This window comes from Anser cygnoides, chromosome 14, assembly GCF_040182565.1.
Source record: "Anser cygnoides isolate HZ-2024a breed goose chromosome 14, Taihu_goose_T2T_genome, whole genome shotgun sequence".
Lineage (NCBI taxonomy): Eukaryota > Metazoa > Chordata > Aves > Anseriformes > Anatidae > Anser > Anser cygnoides.
In genome coordinates, this window is record NC_089886.1 from 6,004,076 (window position 1) to 6,025,871 (window position 21,796).

Below are 21,796 nucleotides of genomic sequence, written 5' to 3' on the forward strand. Positions count from 1 at the left end.
AAGAAACTGCAGTGCTTGGCCAGAGAAGATTTCCTCTCAGCAGTTTTTCCTGGCAGGACACGGAGAAGGAGAACACAAAGTGGAGGCACCGTGGTGTGCTGGGGGGCTCCTGTCCAGGGCTGGGGCCTGCTGAGTGGCTGAGCCACAGGAGACGTCTGCCTGATTACTCTTTCCTCCTTTAGAGCCAAAGGGGCTTTTTAAAGGATGTTTGTTTCCCTCCTTCTTCTTTTTTTCTTTTTTTTTTTTTTTTTTCTTTTCCAAGAACAAATGCCAGCTCAGAGAGAACTGACTCACCAGTGTGAACAAGTATTAAACCAGACAGGTTTAATTCAGAGAAGGGAAACAATCTCTTAGCCTCCCCTCTTGGAGGAAGCTCCTCGTGGAGCCTCTCCAATGGCAGCAGTCTGCAGGTGACAAGGCACAACCTGTGACATGGGTCCCTGGGCTGGGCTGTGCTCACCTGGGGATGCTCAACCTGGTGGGACGGGCCATCTGCCAGGGTTCCTCCCTTGCTGGTGGCCATCTCTGCCCACCTGCAGCCTACACCCCAAATCCTGTGATCCAGCAACAGCAGTGCTACAGGGCCTCTTGTGACCAGACTGCTCTGAGCAAGGGGCAGGGATGCTCACGGAGGAGTTGCAGCCTCACTTGACATCGCTTGATGCTCAGAGATGTCAGTGGAGGCCCCCAGGGGATGTGCTGGGAGTTTTGGGGTGGGGAAAACGCCCTGCTGGGAGTTCTTACGTCCTCATTCCCAGCACTGTGACCCAGTCTTGGTGCATCTCTGCATGCAAAAAGTCCTGCCAGGCAGGGACTGGGCAGTGGGCTCGGGGCTGAGGTCTGCCAGCTCCCCCCTCCCTGCTTCCTCCCAAGCCTTTGCTGCAGCCTCTGGAGACAAGATGATTTTTTTATCCTGCTGATTCAACTTCTGGAGAAAAATGCCCTGTTTAGCTGTCACGGCTGAGCTGTGCCAGGTGACTCAGATCATATCTGGGGAGAATCAGCCTGAGCTGGTCAGGCAGTCTGCACACCTCCTCTCTGGCAAACCAAGCAGAGCCGGGAGCCCAGGATGGGCTGTGTCAGCAAGGGGAGCCTTGCTGGGGCTTGGACGTGCCTCCTGCTCCAGCTGATGCCCTGGGTCTTTGGGTGAGCAAAGGGTGTCCAGGAGCTGAGGGAAGCATGACTGCCGCCACTGGGGACATGCACTGTGGCAACACCATGCAGCCTGAAAACAAGGTCAAAGTCATCTTATTTGAACCTCAAAATCCCCTCTGTGCATCAGCCCCAGCCTTTCCACACGTGTAAGTCAGAGCTGGCTGCAAGCAGCTCTGCTCAGCAGCTTGGGGTCCTGCTGGGGAGAAGCAGTTTGAGTGGAGCCACAGAGAGGACAAAACTTTGGGACGGACTCAGGAGATGCCTGTCTCCCGTGGGGCTGGGGACCGCAGCAGTCTCGGGGAGGTGACTGGGGGAAGGTGGAGGGGGCAGGAGGAAAGCAGGGGAATGCGGGGACCTGAGGGAGTGCTAATGCATCTTTAAAGGGTATCAGCTAATTCCTCATCGCAGAAAGTTGGGAGGAGAACCCAGCTTGGAGGAGAGCCTGCCGGTGCCCTGCCCCACTGCTAGCCACTGTCTCTCACTGCCCTGAGTTATTAAATTATGTGGAAATTTCACGGGCAGTGTGGTGTCCCCCACCCAGCACTGTTCAGTCTGGCACCTCCCTTGTCCATCCCCTGATCTGAGCACGGACCCAGCAATGGAGCATGGTGAGCCCTTGCTGGGGACTGCTGGCCCAAACCTCAGGCACTGGGGATGCAGATGGGGCCTGTTCCTCGTGTCCTTCCCTCTACTCACTTCCTTCCATGGCAGCAAGACCCACAGGCTGGCCAGTTACCAGAATGCTGGAGCAGCCCCTGGCATGTGTGCAGCCCCTGACATGTCGAAGCCCCTTTTCCTTACCACATCTCTGGGCTCAGCTGCTGTCTTGCTGTGCTTCTCTCTGCCTGGCTCCCAGCTTGGCGTTTGCTAAGCACTGGGGTCATGCACAACGTATTAATATGCTTAGCTTTCACCCACAACGTGGCTAAGCTGTATTCCCAACCCCATCTGAGCAGGAGCAGGTAGCAGCAGCACAAAAAAAAAAAAAAAAAAAAAAAAAAAAGGAGAAGATGGCACTTTCCAAAAAGAAAAACATCTTTATTTTTAAACTCTTTCTTTAAAAATGTATTTGTAAAAGTTTACAGCATAAAAATAATATCTCATGGCTATAGAAGTGACATAGTACAAGTCCTACAAATACATCTGTAAACCTAGGAAAATGTTAACTCTTTGGTACCTTAGTCCGAACTCTGTTTTTTCCCTTGCCCTCAGGGTGGTTTCTGACAGGCAGTGGAGGCAGGAGCTGTTTTAGTTCAGAGATGCTGCAGAGTAACAGTGTGATGCCAGCCAGCCAGCACTGCAGGAGGGGGAGATGGCAGAGGGCATGCTCTGGGCAAGCTTTGCAGGTCTTTACTGTTCCAGTGCCATCCGTGAAGGAGGACAGGACAGGAACGATGGGACGCTGCAGACCTCCCAGCACAACCTTCCCTGCCTCCTCCCACCCCTGCAAGTCCCATCTCTGAGAGCCACTGGGGCTAAACTGGAGCAGGTCCCTGCCTTTGCTAAAGCCATCTGGATCCATCTTTGCACGTTCCAGAGACTTCAGCACCGAGGGAAAGGTGGGAGCTATGCTTGGGAGCCCAGCACCCCATGTACAGACCCATGAAATCTGGCCTTGGAGCGACAGCTGGCCTGCCGGGGGTGCCTGGATGTCCTGTGCTGTGCACGGCCAAGTGGCCACACTGCTGCTGGGACCGGAGCCAAGCACCGAGCCTGGCCAGAGCCCTTCCTCGCACCTGCAGGTGGGAGCATGGGGCTTGCCTCCTTAGCACGTTAGCTGACATGCCATTTTAGAAAAAAGCCCCCAGACGGAGATGTCTGAGAAAGCCCCTTGTGCAGGTCCGCCCAGCTCTACACAGGCAGACCTCGGGCTTCCCCGCAGCCCAAATCCACTGCCCAGTACCCTGCTGAGTGGTGCTGCCTGCCCCAGCCCGGAGCCCTGGCAGGGAAGAAGGGGAAGAGCCATTTCTGGCTTCTGGCTGACTTCCCCCGGCCGCACATCTGCACTGCGCTTCTGCCTGCACGCCCCACGGGGCTCCACCGCAGTCCCCTTGACAGGTGAACAGAGACAATTTAGTTACAAGTAAAGTCCGCTGTGCTCTAGATTTCATAACGAAACACAAACAAACACTAAACGGGACACTCTCACTTAGAAAAATAGCAACACGTTCAAACTGAGAAGGACAAAAGGTTGAAAACCTGCACACGCATCGATCTGAGAAGCATCTTAAACACAGAAAGACACCAGAGTGTCGCTTTAGTTTCTGGGATACACGTAGGTACGTATGAAATAGTGACTGGCAGTAGGATTATGCATATACTGGTGCTGATAACGATGTAACAGCTGCAGAGTAAAATATAATCTACAGATAAAAGATATTGCACTAGAGGTGGGCCCAAGCTGTGGCATGTGTCCCTTTGGGGGGCACTCAGTTTGGGTCCACCTCTAAACACGAAAACACACCCAAACAAAAAATACTGATTATCAAAACTAAAAACCCAGAGGGGCTGGTTCCCTTCAGAATCTCACCGGAGAAACCGTGGCTGCAAAACTGCTGGGCCCAGAAGAGAAAACCGTTTCTGCTGGCCCTTGCCAGGACTGGAATATCGGACACAGAGAGAGGGGATGGGGGCCGCATCCGTCCCTGTGGGGGCTGAGCTTGCTTGGGGGCTGCTGTAAGCCTCAGCCTTCCTAAACCCTGTCTTTGAGGAGAGTTTGCCCGGCTTGGGCTGCAGGGGTGTTTAGCATAACGTGTTGGCAGGGTGGTGGGAATAGTCGATTAAGGGTGGGGAAGTACCGCAAAGTGCAGGAGCCGGCCCTTGCAATGCCAGGCCCAAGGGCAAATATTTGGTCACACCTCTCCGGAGTGCAGAACAGTACCATACGCAAAGGGACTGGCGTACCTGTTTTGAGAAGGAAGACGAATCTGACCCCGTCGGCAGCCAGAACAAGTTTTGATGTGAAGAATAATTGGGATAAACATACCCATGGGATAAAACGCAAAGGGGAACCAAGTGTAGCTAATGCCCAGCTAATAGGACAGGATACCTGAGCTCCCCCACCAGGGAGAAGAAATAGTTCTCCTCTTTCAGGACTGTGGAATAGTGTTTGATAGTGGGAAATTAATAATTCAGCTGTACAAGATGGAGTTATTATAAGATTTGTGAAGTGAATAAATGAATAGCCAAATGAAGGGCAACAAGGAGTTAATTGATGGGGAAATCTTTGGGCTGGACGGAGGTAGTAAAAGTAGCTCTCTAGGGTTGCTCTTGATGCCAAAAATATTTAATATTTTTATTAGTCAGTCCAGCCCAGAAAATAACAGTTTCTTAATGAAATGTGCTGGATGACCCAATGTCTGGAACAGCAGGGAGTATCTTGGTTAGAAATGCTGGAAGAGTAGAAAGAACTAGGTGCTAAGGTTGGTCAGAGGATGACTCCAAACTACCAGTATGTTGTGGCTGGGAAAAGGCCAGCATTATCCAGAGCAACACAAATCCAGTACAGACCAGAATGTATTAATGCCCTCTGTGAGGTCTAGACTTGACCTTACTGGAGTACTGGATACTTCTGGTCATCCTTGGCAGAGAAGGACAAATTAAAAATGGAGCTGGTGCAGACAGGGGCTATCAGGATGAACCGATGTGCCACCCTATGGGCTCAAGTTGCAGCTACAGGCATCCTACCAAGCACCTTACATGTCAGAAAAACAGAGTGGTCTGACCCCGAGGGTCTCACAACTTACTGCTTCTCCGCAGTTAGGATCATTTCTTGAACCACAGAAGATGGCTCCTTCATTACAAGCAGGAGGAACTAGCATGGAAAAACAGTTGTCATTCACAGCGTGTTTCCTACAGATGATGGGGAGTCTGACCATGAGGGCTGAAAATATGCTCCACCAGCTGCCAATAAAAGTGCTATTTCTTATGTTCACATTTTAACAAGGACATCAGCCCATGAAATATCTGCTCCTCTTTTAGTTGCATAAATGACAGCATTGCAATGATAGACAACTTAAGACAGAAGCTGTTTTGCTGGTTGTTTTTTTCTTTTTTTTTTGGCAGAAGTTTCAGATTAAAAAAAAAAAAAAACAAAACTCAGTGGCTCTGAGGTGGATGAAATCCAAAAGATGCTGATTGAATTTTTAAACCTGCCTGTGTAGGATTTGTAGGGTGCACGGAGAAATATGCATGAGTAGGGCAGCAAAGGGGTTAACGGGATTGGGGACATGATGCAGACAGAGCTCTGTGCAAGGCAAAACTTCTCCTTTTGGGAAAAAAAACAAAAAACAAAAAACAAAAAACAAAAAACCAACTGCTAGTTTCTCTGGTGTTAGAGCAGTAGTTTCTGGGGTCTAGCTTTCATCTCCACAGAGGTGGGGTTCACAACTGATTTCAAAAGCCCGGTGTTCCTCCTGCTTTGAGTCTCCTCCATCAAGTACCAGCTGAGAGCACAAAAGGTCCTGAGCCTGCCTGTGAGAAGCAAGGAAGGAGGAGAGAAGCAGGAGGAAGGTCTCTGCCCTTCAGAACATTTCCCAAGGGAGAGGAATCCTCCCCGATTCCTCTTGCTCTGCTCGGCTCCCCACGACACTTCACCCACAGCCCTGGCAAGCTGCTGATGGTGGTGCCTGGCCCCCCAGAGTGGCAGGGCGTGAGACATGCTACAGCCATGGCCAAACGGCTTCCCAGACTCTCTGTCTTCTGTGATGTCCCTGGGCTGGTGTTCTGGCATCCTTATTGCTCCCCGTGGTCTTGCTACGACTCGGGAGGGACTGGTGAGACCTGCCGTCCTGAGAAGGACGGCGTTTGGGTGAACAGTCTATCACAAGGGAGATCTTGTTTCCCAAAGGTAAGGCATAAAAATTTTGCAGCTGACAGGGTTATAAAATTTCCCAGCAGATGAGCTGGGCTTAGTGGCAGTGGAAGATTAATGAATAGCCATATCGCTTCCTTATACTGGCCCTGGCTAGTGGATTAATATATTTGTTCCCTTTAAATCTTCAGCGGAGAATAATCAGCTTAGTGTCTACACAGACAACACCACCACCGGACCGCCCTCTTCGCTACTACAACAGAGTCATTGTGAGAGCGTGCTGGGTTCCTGGCGTGCCCCTGGGGCTCCTGGCTGGGCACAGAAGGGCTCAGAGTGTGCCAGAGAGCCACGGGTACCTGCAGTGCTTGCCATGCTCCGTCCTCCATAGGAGAGGTTAGGAAGGTTAGGAAGACGGTGACTCGGTGTCTCCGAGACGCTGCCTGGTCTGTCCAGGCCTTGGCTGTGCTTGGAGGAGAACCCATCCCGCGTGTTCTTGATCCCCAGCAGCTGCAGTTGGGTATTGCGGCTCCTCTACACCCCAGCAAAGGGCTCCAAGGAAATCGTCTGTCCCGGTGGCTTTTCACAGAACCACAGTGCGGCTGGCGCTGAGACTGTCAGAGAAGTGCTGGTGCAGAGGAGCTGAAACCCATTGCCATCTAAAGAGCAGGGAGGGGGAAGGGGCTGGAGCATCCTCTTAGCAATGCAGAAAGTGGTGGCTCTCGCGGAGATCCGGCCCACGCCTTCCACTTGAAAAGAAGATATTGGTCTGTGAGATGTCTCCCTCCTGCAGCGGTGTGATCGCCGAGGAGGATGTGGCAGTGATCCCGAGGTTGCTGGCGCTGAGCCACCTCTTTGTAAGGAGGGAAGGGGACGGCAATGGGGGAAATGTCTCTAATCTCCCACCCAGCTCCGGGAGATAGGAGGGAGGGAGGAAGGCTGGGACAGGCGGGGATGTCCCGATGAAAAAGCGCAAAGTGTGGCTCTCTGCGACGTCTGGGTCAGCCGTGGGGGTGCCACCAGCCCAGCTCTGGCTAGAGGAAGCTCTCCTCCACCTCGTGGTGCCCCGTGGTCGGCTCCTGGCAGCCCAGCTGCGGGTCGGATCCCTGCTCCTCGTCCTGCTGGGTGCCCAGGGGGCTGTCACAGGATATCGTAGACGATGTGTTGGCTTCGTTCAGCATAGAGCTGCAGGGAGATGAGAAGAGAAATGAGGCCCTCTGGTTCACCTCCATCCCTGGGGGCTCACGCAGGTTCACAACACCTCAGATGGGGGTGACACAGCCCTCCTTCTCTCCTGGTGAACCCACCCCAGGTCTGTCCTTCAGTGGGGCATCCCCATTTGCTCTTAAGCCCTCCTTTTTCAGTCTGGGGCAATCCTGGGAAGCGACAGCATTCAGAAGTGACTTTTTTACCTGGCGCAGCTGATGGAGGCCTCCTGAGGGAGGTCGCAGACCGCCTCGGGCTTGGGGTCAGGAAGAGGGATGATATAGTCGTTCTCGCCCCCGTTCTGGTGCACGGCCGTGTAGAGGATGCTGCTGGTGGGGGAGCTGGGAGTGAGCCTGGTGTTGTTCAGCCCGGGGATCGTGGGTCTTGTGCGGACAACAGCAGGGTGGTCGCTCTTCATGAATTCTTCATCCACCTGCTGGTACCTCTGCTCTCGCAGGGCAGGTTAACAAAAAGATGGGAAGGTTTTGTGAGTGGAGAAAGGGCACCGGCATTGTGTTTGCCTTCCCTGGCTGCTAGGCTTCTTCTAAATCTAGCAGAGTTCAGCTACCCTGACTCCAGCACAGACATTTCATGAACGTTTCCTAAATGAGAGATCAGTAGCACAACTCTGCAGCTCCAAAATATCAGTCGGAGGCAGCTTTCTGGTCTCCTGCCAGCCCTGATTTCCGCAGTTGCTGAGATACCAGCTGCCGGTCTGGCGATGGCAGTTGTCTCAGCAACGTCCCCGGGATGCCCAAAGCACCTCCATTTGCTGCTCAAACTAACGCGGCCCAAATCAGAGCAAAATCCTCTGGCACAGCCCCTACTAATCACTAATTATGGTCTCCAAACCCTAAGCAAGTGACCTAACCAAGGCAGCATCCTCCACAGAGCACTGACCTGCTCTGTCCCCCCAGCGCAGGGCCCTTGAACGTACCTTCCTGTAGCAATCCACCAAGAGGTTCCCCATGAGCACCACCAGCTGTGAGAAGGACGGTCTGATCTCAAACTTCTCCTCCCAGCACTTCTGCATGATATCGTAGCTAACAGGAGGGAAGAACAGGCACGCTGGTGGCTTAGCAGCAAACCAGAGGCAGAGATGCTCCTGTCCTTTGTGCAGGGCAGGCCCAGGGCAAATGCACAGAGGTAGCACTTACATTTCATCGGAGGCATGGGTGGGCTTGGACATCCGATAGCCACGTTTGATGGCGTTGTAGAACTGTTCATTCATGGGCAGTTCGGGGTATGGAGTCCCTCCTGGGTGTAAAGGGAGAGCGGGGAATCAGACTGGCGCAAAACCTGCCGCCCACCGTACCAGCATGCGTTTCACACCAAGGTTTTCTTTTTTATTTTCTTTACCTTTCCTGTTTCATTTCACTTCCAAACAGCAATGTCAGCATGGGAAAAAATGAGATACTGAATAAAGTGATTCTGGTAGGGTTTAGAGTGCTTGGGGATTAGAAGATTAGGATGGATTTCTACCCTCTCGGTTTGGGAAGGGATCCTGCTAACGTGTTACCATTCCTAAGGACACCATCAGGGTCTCCAGGACACTTACCTAGAGTGAATATCTCCCAGAGGAGAATCCCAAAGGACCACACATCACTCAGGGTGGTGTAGAGGTTGTTGAAGATGCTCTCTGGGGCCATCCACTTAAGGGGCAAGAAGGTCTGAGAGGAAAAATGGATTAAGAAGAGAGTCAGCTGCATCTACAGCACTTGTTTCAACAGGGGAGAGTCTGACACTCAGTTTACAAGCAGAGGAGACCCCTGGGAGCTGCCCGTCAGCCCAAGACATCTGCTGTCAGCCACTTCTTGGAGGGACCAGTTCTCTCTTTCTTAGCACAGGATGAACCCAGCAGGCAGGAGGGAAAAATAAGTGTGCTACATCCATTACCATCACGGCCAACAGCCTGTCTGACATAATGAGCTGTTGTGGCGTGCATCTCTGCTCCCCAGTCCTTGGGATAAGTTCACTGATTTGCACAACATGACCACAGTGCTCCCAAAGGGAGTCCAGGCCTATCTAGACTTTGGAAACCTGAGACCAGGCTGGAGAGGGCTGTGGGATGACGAGGAAAGAGCTGAAGCTCCAGCTTTTCCTGTTCTTAATCTCAGTGATGCACTAGAAGGAGCCTCACTTGACCAGCTTGTGTGCAGCACTGGCTCTGCTGTTCCAGGGATTTGCTTGCACAATGAATACCAAAATAATCTCCAGGAAGGATTGCAAAGGGGCCCAGTTTCATTTCCCATTTTGGAAGGAAAAGCAGCTATGCCAAGGCTGGACTGCAAAACCCAAGCCCCTCTTCAGGAAGGCCTCCTGGCCAAAACGCTCAGCACTTGGCTGCCGTCCCATGCAAATGGGACAAAGCAGGCAAGAAGCTGAGTGGTTCATTGAGTAGATAAAGAATGGGGTTTGAGGGGCCTGGCACCACTCTCAGCTCCCCAAGTCTCAGTTTTCCTGTCTGCCAAACAGGGCCAATTACATGGCCTACTTTGCTTGGGGTTGCATGCTCCTGGGTGCCCAGCTCTGGAGAGGACACGCTGTTGTTGAAAGCACAGGGGAGGTTCTGGGGAAGCTCAAAATCAGCCTCATCCTCTTCTGCCTCGAAAGATTGGAGATATCTTTCTGGAAAGTAGCTGCTCGCAGGAAAACACTTCCTCTTACCCTGTGGTCTAGTGGTTAGAGCAGAAGTCCGTGAACCTCTTCCAGAGTGGCCAGTGACTCACTGCACCACCGTCAAGCTGCCTAACCTTGCGCTTCTCCTGCCTGCAGCTCAGGACCGGGCTCAGCACCAGGCAGGGAAGGGATACAGCCCCACTGCCAGTGGTGGGCTGTACAGGGCACAGTCCCTAGTTTTGCTGCTGCTGCCCAGGTTCTCCTGTAAGAGCCTGGTGATAAGGGCATGCAGTCCTGCTATTCCACAGTGTGCAGAGCACATTGGCTGCAGGACGGGTGGCTGTTGATGGTTAACACCATCAGCTGGGAGTGCTGCCCTGGCACTGCTCCTGGGCACAACAGACAGGGGCTCACAGAGGGGGTGTGTACATGGTACCAGCCCCAGAGCCCCGGATTTCACGGCTCTCAGTACTCACACTGCCTTTGGAGATGTAGTTGGAATCCCTCATGATGTCCCTCGCCAGGCCAAAGTCGCAGATCTTCACCAGCTTCCCCTCACAGATGAGGACGTTCCTGGCAGCCAGGTCGCGATGCACACACTGCAGGGGGAGGCACTGTCACTGCAAGGGGCACCCAGACAGCCCAGGGGAGCAGCCCAGCTCCAGCACTAGCCCATTTCTGTGGCTGCAGGGGCAGGAGTCACCTCACATCACTGGAGGTATCTCCTCTGCCTCTGGAAACAACAATGGTGCAAAGCCACTAACTTTGGCCACTAGATATTACACCACTGCAAAGAGTGACTGTGGGAAGCTGGGAGCTCCTATTCTGTGCTCCATGGGTGAGCACCGACCAAGCACTTTTGGGGATCATACTGCCTGGCTGTAGGCAAAGAGCCAGGAATTTCCCTCAACACGTCATTCATGCCATCCCCACCCTGTCTCTTATTCCTACCCTCTGTGTTGTTTCACATGGAGAGCCTATATTACTGCCTGCCCTGGGCTAAGCCAGATCTTAGGAAGCCCCCAGAGCCTGATCCTCTTTGGTGGCTTAATTTCCACTGGACAAGCACTTCTGATGAGGTCTGGGGGGCTTAGAGCATGTGGTGCAATAGGGGTGTCCATGGGGAGCTGCAGTTCTGCTCTGAAGTGGCTTCTGCCTTAGGACAGGGAGGCCACTGCTGTTTGGGTCTGGCCATCCCAGCAGAGGGGGATGATATAACGTCACTGCTGAGCTGCGTGGGGCTTGGAGGAGATCAGAGTCAGGGAATTGGAGGCCTGAAGCTCAGTCTGTGTCAGGGTTAGCTGTCACAGATCCCCAGGGCTGTACTTCCAAAGAGAAGTGGTCAGAGGCTCTTCAGCTGCATGGCTACTTCTCCCTTGAGGAGGTCAGCATGGACAGGGGGACGGTAAGCTGGAGCTGACCACAGGCACAGCAGAGCATTCCTCGCCTCCACCGCCACAGGCACCGGCCTGCATACGTACGTTTTTGGAAGCCAGGAACTCCATCCCGTTGGCCACCTGGAAGCTGAAGCCCACCAAGTCCATGTAGCTGAGGAGCGGAGACTCGTTTATCAGTGTCACCCGGTCTGTCCTTTCGGGAGCTGGAGGACAAGCAGAGACGTATGTTGGTGTTAATTGGCACACTCACGGACTGACGCTGGTAAGGACCCAGCCCTATGGGGGCTGTTCTGCCTCTGCTGACAAAGGGACAGAGCCAGGGGCTCCTGCCATGAGGCATCTGCCACCACTGCAGGACTTGTCCCAGAGGTGACTTTGCAATGTGGCCCACCCAGCTCTGCAAGCACAGGCATCCAGCAGCCCAAGCTCCTCTTGCTCTCGCAACTGAGCTGTTACCTGAAGGGGAATAGCTGTCCAGCTCATACGGGGTGCCGTAGTTAGAGGACTCGATGTCAGCATACTTGACTTCTCCCTTCATGTCGGACATGGGCACATAATCCAGGGAGTCATCCTTGCTCATGTCCATGTAGCCCCCATCGCTCTCGACAGACAAGGAGAGGTGACTGGAGGGGGAGAAAAGAGGCTGTTCAGACTCAGGGGGCAGGAAGAGATGCAGGGGATCGGGGAAATGATCTGAAGAACTGTGATTCCTGAACCCTCATCCCCAGCTCTGAAATGTCCCGCAGCAGGGAAGGGAGCTCTGTGTCATGCATGCAGAGATGCTCAAATGGCACTGGGGACCTCCTCCCAAGAGGAAGCCCCTTGGGTCTCGGGACGCAGCGCTTTGTGCTTATGGAGATCTCGTCTGCCTTCAAGCAGAAAGCACAGGGGGCAGCTGTGCTGGTGTCCTGACACTGCTCTACTCCACAATTGTTTTGGCCTGCTGGAAGGAAATGCTGCTTTCTAACTTCCCATGGGAACCTTTCTCTGCACTGATGTTCCCGCACCTCTTACAGCTGGTGACCGGACGAAGGACTGTTTCCCTTTCCTCTTAGCACCTCTTGTGCAACCACACTCCTTCTAGCACTTCTCCCTTAGGCACAGTAGCAATACAACCTGCCCTGAAAATGCACAGCTGGGATCTCCAAGGGCTAAGACATGGCTGGGAAACCCTTCTCTGTACTCACTGCGAAGATATGGCTATGCTAGTAAAGTCAACGGTGCCAGGGAATATTCCCAACTGGCATGGAGCAGCCGGCGTGTGCGCTAGCAAACAGCCTCCAGGACACACAGATTGCCTCTGCTAAATCCCTGCCTGCCAGGAGCCGTTTGGAGGTGGCTGGTTTGGGCTCAGTGTAACAGGGTGGGCAACCGTGCTCCTGTGCTGGGGCAGCCCTTATTTACTGGTCTGGAGGAAATGCAGGTATCCTGCCTGCCAGCACCAGCCCCACTTGTCCGTGGGGGCTAAGATGGGGCAGGCAGCGGGGAGGAGGAGAGCAGAGCTTTCCAGGCACCTGTGCACATGGTCCTCCTTGGCGGTGTTCCCGTACGCCTCGGTCTCCCGGCGGGCCTTGTCGCCGTAGGCCTGCAGGAAGGTGTGCTTGTTGCGGTGCAGGTAGTCCACCAGGTCCCCGTAGCGGCAGTACTCGGTGATGATGTAGATGGGCCCTGGGGGGAGACAGCACCCTGACGAATTTTGTCCCTCGGGGACATTACGAGGTTGCAGGATGTCTGGTCAGGGCCATGGGGTAAAGCTATTTCTCTGGTACCGAGTGTTTTTGAAATGTGGGATTTAGTCTGGGAAGGTAGGTGGGGGTTAACAGAAACATGCCTTCTGTTCCAAGCAGGTTGGAAAGAGAGGCTTCAGAGCCCCACAAGGCTTTCCTAGGGGAAGGACGAGCCATTTTGAACCAGAAATCAGGAATCATTCTCTCTGCGGACAGTTCTCCCCCGTGCTCACTTACCCCCTTTGGTGCAGGCCCCCAGCAGGTTGACGATGTTGAGGTGAGGCCCCAGGTGGCTCATGATCTTCAGCTCGGACATGAGGGCCTGCTTCTCGCTGCTGCGGGCCGTGGCTGTTGGGCAGAGCCGGGGTGAGCGGCGGGGCCGGGAGGGAGCTGGCGGGCACCTTTCGGCCCCGCAGCGTTGGGACGGGGGGACAGGGGCGGCGGGGGGAACTCACACTTGAGCATTTTCACCGCCACCTTCATGGTGGACTGCGAGTGGCTCAGGCCGTGGGCTGTCGCCTCCACCACGCGTCCGAAGGCGCCGGAGCCGAGGGTGCGTCCTGCAGAGGGACAGCGAGGAGACAAGGTTGGTGGTGATCCCCGGGGAGAGGTGAGGACAGGAGAGGGCCGTGGAAAAGGCAGGTCCCTGGTCTGAAACGGCACCAGCCATGGTGGGCATGGCTGTGGTGGAGGGTAATGGCGTTTGGTGGTGAGGCCGGGAAAGGAAGGAGCTGCCAACCGCAGGGAAGGACAGCCAGGAATCACCCGAAGCCTCCTGCCAAAGGGAGCAGCTGGCTTCCCACGGTGGCCCCAGATGGACCCTCTGCCCCAGGACCACATCATATCTCCAGGGACTGCAATGCCCAGCCTAGGTGTCTCTTCTGGAGATCCCAAACCCAGACCCATTGACCCCAGACTGCCGGGAGCCCAGCGGGGCCCGCAGAGCCTTTACCTAACACCAGCTTGTCCCTGGGCACCTCCCAGCTGGAGTCATAGGGGAGTTGCATGGGATCCACGTAGATGTACTCGTGCCCATCGGAGCTGACTGACTCGATCACCTTCCAGCGGATTTCGTAACGAGGTTTCTGGAGAGGGGAGCAGAGAAGCAAGGGAGATCTGAGAGGCTGGGGGGTCAGGGAGGGAATAGGGGGTGTGGATGGTCTTTGTCAGGGAGTCTTTTCTCCCTGCAGCCGTTGCTGTCTGCCCTGCCTAGCCTACAGACGGCATGAGTTGTGGAGGCCAAGGGAGGCCCATGATCTCTGGCATGGGTGGGACATCATCAGGCGCATGCCAGCAGGAGCTCACAGTTTTGCTCTTGCCATCCACCCTGGCATGGGGGTACCACCAGAGCAGCCTGCAAACACCCCCCTTTTACCTTCTGCCACAGGACGATCAGGATGATCAGGGAGATGACGGTGAGGACCAGCAAGGCCAGGATGACGGAGATGATGACCACTTTGAATGGCAGGGCTACAACGATAACCACAGGGACAGCAGTCAGACTCCTCCACCCCTGCATGGTCTGGGCACACTGGGGAAAGGGAGCAGCAGCACAGGGGGCTCCCTGCATCCTTCCCCTTCCCTCCTTTAGCCACCGTCCCCCTCCTGCTACACATTTCCCCCACAGACATTGACCCTGAGGGGTGATGAGGGCTGATGGTACATCACGGACCTTAAATCGGATCCACATGCCCAGCCTGAGCTCTCCTCTGGGTGGGCTGGAGTCTGACTGGGGACAGTCCTGTCCTCTCCTCCTGGGCAGACCTTCCAGCACCCCGGGGAAAATGGGGCGATGGGATGCTACAGCCTGGTGAAGGGCTTGCTGCCTTGGGAGAGGTTTGACCAAAGGAGGGTGTAAGGAGCCCAGGGGCTTGTTTGCCCCAGGGGAGAGCTGGCAGCTCCAGATCTGGCCTCAGACCATTCTCGTAGCTGGGACAGCGCGTGGATGTTTGGGTCCGTGGCACCATCTAGTGACCCTCGGGCTAATAACAAGACACTGGGGACCTGCTCAGGTGTTCTTGCCTCCCTGGAGGGATGGCTCTGCTCAGTGGTGGGAGGAGAATGACCATGGCCAGTGGACATGGGGGCCACAGGCTCCTCCTGGGGCAGCCTTTCCTGCTCAGCTCAAAGGAGGCTTCATTTTGGGCAGAAACTTCAGGCTTTGGGGCAGGCTTCCTGCCTCTGAGGGCTGTCAGAGGATGGTGTTGGCTCCCAGCACCTCCAGGATAGGACAACCCATCTCCCCACCTCCAGCTCGACCACCTCCCGCCGTGCTCACCGTGCGGGACCAGGGTGATGTCCTGGGAGTTGGTGCCCAGGAAGTTTTGCACAGTGCATCTCAGGAGCAGGGGCTCGTCCACCCTGTGCAGCTGCAGGGTGCTGTTCACGCGGTACACCTGCAGCTCCGTGTGGTACGTGGCGTTGGTCTGCAGGCTGATCTCTGCCGAGTTGTTCCCCAGCAGCCGGGTGGGCTGCCCCTTGGTGCTGCACCTGGGCCGGTGGAGGATAAAGGCACCTAAGAGGCAGCCGGACCCATGCACCACCATGGGATGCAACAAAATAATCAATTATTTTAATAAATGCGAGATCATTGCAGTTCCCATGGGCTCTGTCTGCCCACTTACCATTTGATGTCGCTGCAGGTGGACCAGCTGATCTCTGGCTGGGGCATCCCTTCAGCAGAGCACGTTACGGTCTGCTCCCCACTGGTGGCACTGCTGTTCTCCTTGAGATCCACCACTTTGGCTGGCACTGGAACCAAGAGACACTGGTGGGAATTAATCCTCCATTCTGAATGCAGATTAGAAAGGGAACTTGATTCCCCCTGGATCCCTAGCGTGGCCCAGGGCAGATGGGACAGTGAGGTAGGACTCATCACAGAAATTGTTTCACTTTTGAAATCTAACAGCAATAAGAGAAAGGTTTGTGGTGGTCACGGAGGAGACGTGCCCCCATCTAGCTTGCTTGGAGAGCAGGGGGGACCACAGAGGGGAGTTCCGGACACTCCTTCATCTGTCACACCTGCAGCTACTGCCCCGGGACAATGCTTGAAGGCCAAGCTGCTGGTGTCTACACTGCCTCCCCGTCCCCCTTGCTCTGAGACCCAGTGAGAGAGATTTCAAGTGAGCATGCTTCTTACTTTAATGCTCTCTTTTGACCCAAACCACGCTGAAGCTGTAGTGACAGGTGTAAAAGCTTCAGCCTGAGAATCCTGCAGGGAAGGATGGAGCCATCCCCTGGGCCTGCCCCCACACTCCTCGGCCCCATGCCTGTGCGCACATCCTCACCATTTATCTGCAGATGGAAGGACAGCTCCTGCACATCGTCCTCGTTGGCAGCCCGGATGGTGTAAAATCCTCCTTCTTCCTGCTTCACCCGCACCAGGACCAGGGATGTCTGGTACCTGGAGAAGACACGTAATGAGTGTAGAAAGGCACCCGGGGGCTGACAACGCTTGGAGGGGACCAGCTCCCACCTGACTGCACAAAATCCACCCACAGAAAGGCCAATGTTCACCCACCACCCCATGTCCACCTAGCTTGTTTTGTAAATTATCCCCTCCCTGCTCCCTGGTGAGGAGTGTTGGGCCCTCACCTGGTTTCTGACAGGTTCCTGTTGGTGATGGTGAACTCGCTGCTGCTCTCCATGGTCAACGCCTTGTTGTTCTTCAGCCACGTGATGCTTGGCTGTGGGTAGGCCTCCACGTCCACCTGGATGGTGTGGCTCTTGTGGACCTCTGCGTACACTGTGCTGGCCAGCTGGGTGTGGAACTTCACAAAGCCACGCTCTGAGAAGGGGCGAGAAGAATACAGGCTTCAGGGAGAGACGCAGCCCCCTCTCCACCCCTATGGACAAGCACGGATCTGGGACAAAACACCCTGAGCATCCAGAAATGATGGAGCAGCTCCAGGTCCATCCCTCAAGGTCTCAATCCTGTGCTGAAAGAGAGCGTAGGTGGGAGCTCACAGGCAGGTAACATGGAAAGAAAAGGCTGTTGTCCTGTAGAGATGGAGCAGGTTCCCTCAACTCACAGGAAAGGAGCACAGGTGCAGATGGGAGGTGACAACTGGACCTAACAGCTCATAGGCACAGTGCAGAAGAGCTCTCACCCACGCCCTCAGGTGTATTAAAGGATCCCAAAAGCTGTGGCGGGGGGGCTGGGATGTTTTGAAGCCAAGATGTGGGATGCCGTGTGGTGAGGGCTGGCTTTTTGCCGTGGTTAGTAAGGACAGAGGGCAGAGGAGAGCAGAGGGTGCCGTCCCGGGACAGCTTGGCAGGACGCCCCCGCCGTGTGCTGGCTCTGAGCGCACGGGCAGCGACGCACCGATCACTTGGACCGTGATGTCTTTCCGATCTGTTTTCTCATGGTAGCCCTCAGAGACGTTGCAGACGTAGGTCCCGCTGTCCTCCAGCTCTGCGTTCTGGATGATGAGGATGGAGCGGATATCGTGGGAGGATCCCGGCAGGAAGTCGGTCACTGGCTCCACAGCCTTCCCTGCCTGCAGACGGGGACAGGAGATACCGTCTGGGAAGTCAAGAGCGTGCTGTGCCATCAGAGCTACAGAGCCGGGCTCACGAGGAGGCAGGAGAAGGGGGAGAGGACCCTGCTCTGGCTGCAGTGGGGACAGGGAACATACACCCCTCAGAAGCCACTGAGACAGGCAGCCTTCATCAAGGGTCTCCCCATCGAGCCTCCCTGAAGGGCAGCAGCATCGCACAGCTTCTGCCACGGGATGAAGCTTCCCGAGCTTTTCTGGGGTACTGATGGGTGATGGCTGTGAGACACCTGGGCAAAAGCCGGGGGTGTCGCACGTACCTGCTTGCGGGGATAATCCCAGTTGAAGTTGACCAGCTCGTTGCCGCTCACGGTGCACATCAGGGTAACGTTTTCTCCCTGACGCACCACGGTCTGCACTGCGCTGATGGAGACGTTCACAGATGAGACTGTGGGGAGGGCCAAAGAAAGGAATAAACGTTAGTAAGTAGGTGAGTGGGCACCCAGTCCATTGGTTCACTGGAAAGTCTCTTCCCTGAGGGACGACACTTGCTCTGTAATGGAGATGGGAGAAATCACATTCTGTAATTCAGCCTCCAAATTGATCAGGAATAAGGAGAGACGGGGGCAGCTTTTCTGTCCCACCCCTGTTGGTTTGAAGGAAAAGCCACAGCAGAGACACAGGTATGCCAAGATTAAGGGCAGCTCACCCTGGATCCTGTAGACATAGAAGGTGTCTGAATCCACCTCCTGGTCGTCCACGATTGTCTGGCAGTAGTAGGTCTTGTCCTCAAAGAAGCCCTTGAAGCCCTGCTGCGGGTCATAAGCAGCTGGAATGGGGTTCTCCACTTTCTTCTCATAGAGGGTGACCTGCAGGTGCGGGTCGGTCACACGGCATGGGATGACGGCCTCTTTGTAGCCCGTGATGAAGATGAAGAGCTCTTCAGAGGTGGTTGGGGGGAGAAAGGCTAGGGAGGGATCTGTGGGAGGGAGAGCACACCGGTTGCAGCAAGCTGCCTGAGTCCTCCCTGCTGGCCCCAGCGTGGGACACAGGGGCCTCCCCCATGGCATGGCCCATCAGAGCCGTGCCAAAGCCTGGTGGCCTGCCATGGGGGCTCTCCTGCAATGGGGGAAAGGATGTGGGGAGGTCGGGTGCTTGGAGACAAAGCCATAATTCAAACCCCTCTTCCTCCTGGTCACTAAACCCCAGGGAAATGCAGAGCTGAGGATGTGCTGTCCCCTACCCGGCACGTAGATGTAAATGGCTTTCCTCTCCGCTTGCTCTGGAGCCTGGTCGGGGCTGTAGGTGCAGGCGTACTCCCCGGTGTGACGGCCCGTCACGTTCCTGAGGGTGAGGTTGCTGACGAAGGCCCCGTCCCTCTGCTCCAGCGAGGCGGTGAGAGGCTGCCCGTCCCACTCCCAGACCAGCGCGCCGTCCCCGTAGCACATGAGGGAGAAGGTGCTGTGGAGGCTAAGGATAAGCTCGGCATTTTCGGGTTCGATGCGCAGCCCGCTGCCTCCCGTCGTTACCTCCAGCAGACCTGGGAGAGGAGCCAGGTGAGATCACGCTGGGCTCCTCTCAAACCCAAGGAGAGCCACGCTAGCTCACATCGTCATGCCCGTGTGTTTGGCTTTAGTGTCTTAAAAGGGATCTTCCTGGATCTGTCCTCCTTGGTGTAGCCACTGACAGACACCTGCTGTCCTCGGGAAAGTCCTGCCAACGCAGACCTTGGTGGGACACCCTTCAGACTGCTGCTGACCACCCCAAGGGGCATCCTTGGTGAGGACAGGGCTGCAAGTGGGGATGATCTAGACATACCCCAAATGTTTGCTCAAATTCTTAGCTTTTATGCATCCTATGAGCTGGTCTCGATGGCCTGGGGAGCTGACAGTATAGACAGCAGTGCTACTGTCCCCAAAATGAGCCTGTCTGTTGGGCAGAGGAAGGTCCCAGGTGCACCTTCAGGAGCTCAGAGAGTGAATTTAGTGGGGAGAGCAGGAGGTGAGGCACTTCCCTGCTCCGCTGGCTGCCTCTCCGCAGGGACGGTGTCAGATGTGACACAGTCCGGGCTGAAACAATGTCAGTCTGATGGAAAGTGAAAAAGGACTGAAAGCAAAGCCTTGCAGGAAATCCTATGGAAGCAATAGAGCAGCCGAGGTCTTCCTGAATGGCTGCCCAGGTCTCTCCTGGCCTCCTCGTTTCGCCCAGATGTCCCGGTGGGGCTGGGAAAGGGAATGTGCTCCCCAGGGGTGGGCTTAGGGTCAGGGTCAGGGTCGGGGTTAGGGTTAGGGTCAAGTTAGCGTTAGGTGTCCACCCCTCTGTAGGACTGGGTCAGCAGGAGCCAGTGGATGCAGGTCCTTAGGGTGTGCATGCTGAGCACCCCGTGTCTCCCCGTGCCATAACCCACCTCCTCCCCATCACCCCAGCGCTGGGAGCATCCCGGGGCAGCATCCCCAGGCAGGGCCCAATCCTGCACACACGTCCCCACCCGCACCACTCACCGGTGAGGATGAGGAGCCGCAGCGAAGCCTTCAGAGAGGGGCACAGCATGGTGGGCTCCACGGCCCGGCGGCCGAATCCTGCCAAGACCAATACAGGATGAGCGCAGCACTGTGGGGCCGGGGTCCCCTTTCCGCCCCCTGTCTCTCTCCCCAATTTTCAGCCTTTCCTTCCTTGTGGTGACCCAGTTCCCCTTGCCCTGGATCTACTGAGGGAGCGGATATAAAGCATCCCCTGCCAGCAAACAGGGCTTGAGCTGGAGGCTGCCGGGGTGGTGTCAGCCCTTGCTCAGCGTCGCTTGAAACGCCTCTCCCCCGCCGCACAGCCCTGCCTCTCTGCCTCCCTCTGCTCGGCCGCTTGCCTTTCTTCCCCTCAGTCCCAGGGAGATAAAGCTTGCTAGAAAACAGATCCCCCCTGCCGTCCTCCCACATTTTCTGCTTCTTTCAACAAAACAAAGCAAGACCAAAGAAAAAAATAAATAAATAAAATAAAATAAAAAATCTCTCGTATTTCACTTTTCCAAATACGTATTTTAAGGGAGTATTTTCATCCAGAAGTCCCTTTTATCGACATTTCTCCCAAAGTCCTTTCCACAGAGCATGTCAAACCCTCCCTGGTGCCAACCAGCAGCCCAGAAGAGGCTGCTGGGAGCACTGGGGTCTGTCCCTGATGTTATGGGGTGACGGGCTGGGCTCAGGGCGCTCTGAGACTGGGCCAGCTGCGGGCGAGCTGACCCTCGGGGAGAGCAGTGGGGACCCCAGAGCCAAAGCCGGGGTTCAGTGCTCCTGAACCTGGGAAAATGGGCGTCTTGGACCTGCTCCCAAGGCAGACCCCGAGGTGAAGCTCCTGGGAGCTGCATGCCCAGGGCTGGTGGCAATCGGGGCTTTGACCCGGCCCCAGGCACCGTCCCTTACCGAGTGGCTCTGCTGCCTCCTGGCCCTGAAGTGGTGTCTCTGTCTGCTCGATGCTGGGAGGAAATGGTTCTTAAATGACGCGCACTTGTCAGATGTTTTTATTATTCTCTCGGTTTGGCTCAAAAAAAGAAAAAGAAAAAAAACAAAAAGCCCGAACTACCAGCAAACCCTCGCAGGTCTCCAGCTTACTCAGCGGCTTCCCTCTCCATAAAACCCCTCTGTGAGTCCTCAATTCTGTGTTTGCTGGAGGGGATGAGAGCACTTACGGGAAGGAGCTGGGGGCAGATGGGATAAAAGGACTGAGGAGAAATTCAGGCTGTAAATGAACGGAGCTCTGCACCCGCCCTTGGAGAGCACTGACCTGCAGGAGAGGCCAGGAGGACGGACAACCTAATCTCCCTGGTGCCCCAAGGCACTGCCACAAGAACAATCAGCTTTGTTTCCCAATTCTTCTTGACAGAGATATGTCATTCATCCATTATTCAATGGTCAAGGTTGTAAGAACAACTGGCACCGTCTCCTTTCAGCCCTCCCTGCCTGCATGCACGAGCCAGGCTGCGTCCACCCCCCAAATCTCTGCCTGCCCACGGCTGAGGTCTTCCCAAGCTCGTGCTTGGATCTTGTCCAGTGCCTTGGTTGTGGCCACTGGCCCTGCTGTAGGCTCCCTCTGCCCCCGTGGAGAGGTCTCACCCCACTCCGAAGCATTACAACAAGCACCGAGAGCCCCGCAGCCTCCGCCTGCTGCCTCTGGCTGCTTCCCCGGCATTCGTAGCTGGTTTTAATAAAACTGCTGGTTTTTGCAGAAAAGCTTTTCTCTTGGAGATGCTTCCCGAGCAGAGCGGGAGGGTGGCAACGTCTCGCGAATAGCAGCGACCTCTCCCTTGTTTGTCTGCTCTGGCTGGGTGAGAGGCTCAGCCCGTCCCGCAGGAAGCGTGCAGAGCCTGCCTAGCAGCCGGCCAGACCTTTCTTTCTC

At 55.4% G+C, this 21,796-nt stretch overlaps 1 protein-coding gene across 3 annotated transcripts in view; it reads right to left on the minus strand.

Annotated features, from left to right (window-relative positions):
• Positions 1–2,172: 2,172 nt before the first annotated feature.
• Positions 2,173–21,796, minus strand: part of PDGFRB (platelet derived growth factor receptor beta) — a 28,549-nt gene continuing 8,925 nt past the window's right edge. For 2 of the 3 annotated variants that reach the window (XM_048057114.2, XM_066977308.1), the window contains 23 exons: positions 20,824–20,876; positions 19,912–19,989; positions 18,654–18,950; positions 18,120–18,389; positions 17,731–17,858; positions 17,239–17,413; positions 16,509–16,701; positions 16,202–16,317; positions 15,539–15,665; positions 15,193–15,404; positions 14,290–14,384; positions 13,867–13,999; positions 13,370–13,474; positions 13,152–13,262; positions 12,702–12,855; positions 11,644–11,810; positions 11,272–11,390; positions 10,267–10,389; positions 8,730–8,841; positions 8,329–8,428; positions 8,109–8,214; positions 7,378–7,616; positions 2,173–7,150 (listed from right to left, as the gene is read on the minus strand). In XM_048057114.2, coding sequence (XP_047913071.2) covers positions 7,000–7,150; positions 7,378–7,616; positions 8,109–8,214; positions 8,329–8,428; positions 8,730–8,841; positions 10,267–10,389; positions 11,272–11,390; positions 11,644–11,810; positions 12,702–12,855; positions 13,152–13,262; positions 13,370–13,474; positions 13,867–13,999; positions 14,290–14,384; positions 15,193–15,404; positions 15,539–15,665; positions 16,202–16,317; positions 16,509–16,701; positions 17,239–17,413; positions 17,731–17,858; positions 18,120–18,389; positions 18,654–18,950; positions 19,912–19,960 — 3,282 coding nt within the window. In that variant the 5' untranslated portion in view covers positions 19,961–19,989; positions 20,824–20,876 and the 3' untranslated portion in view covers positions 2,173–6,999. Of the gene's footprint in view, positions 7,151–7,377; positions 7,617–8,108; positions 8,215–8,328; positions 8,429–8,729; positions 8,842–10,266; positions 10,390–11,271; positions 11,391–11,643; positions 11,811–12,701; positions 12,856–13,151; positions 13,263–13,369; positions 13,475–13,866; positions 14,000–14,289; positions 14,385–15,192; positions 15,405–15,538; positions 15,666–16,201; positions 16,318–16,508; positions 16,702–17,238; positions 17,414–17,730; positions 17,859–18,119; positions 18,390–18,653; positions 18,951–19,911; positions 19,990–20,823; positions 20,877–21,796 lie in introns of those variants that run through there. The other variant, XM_013175967.3, reaches the window with a different exon arrangement.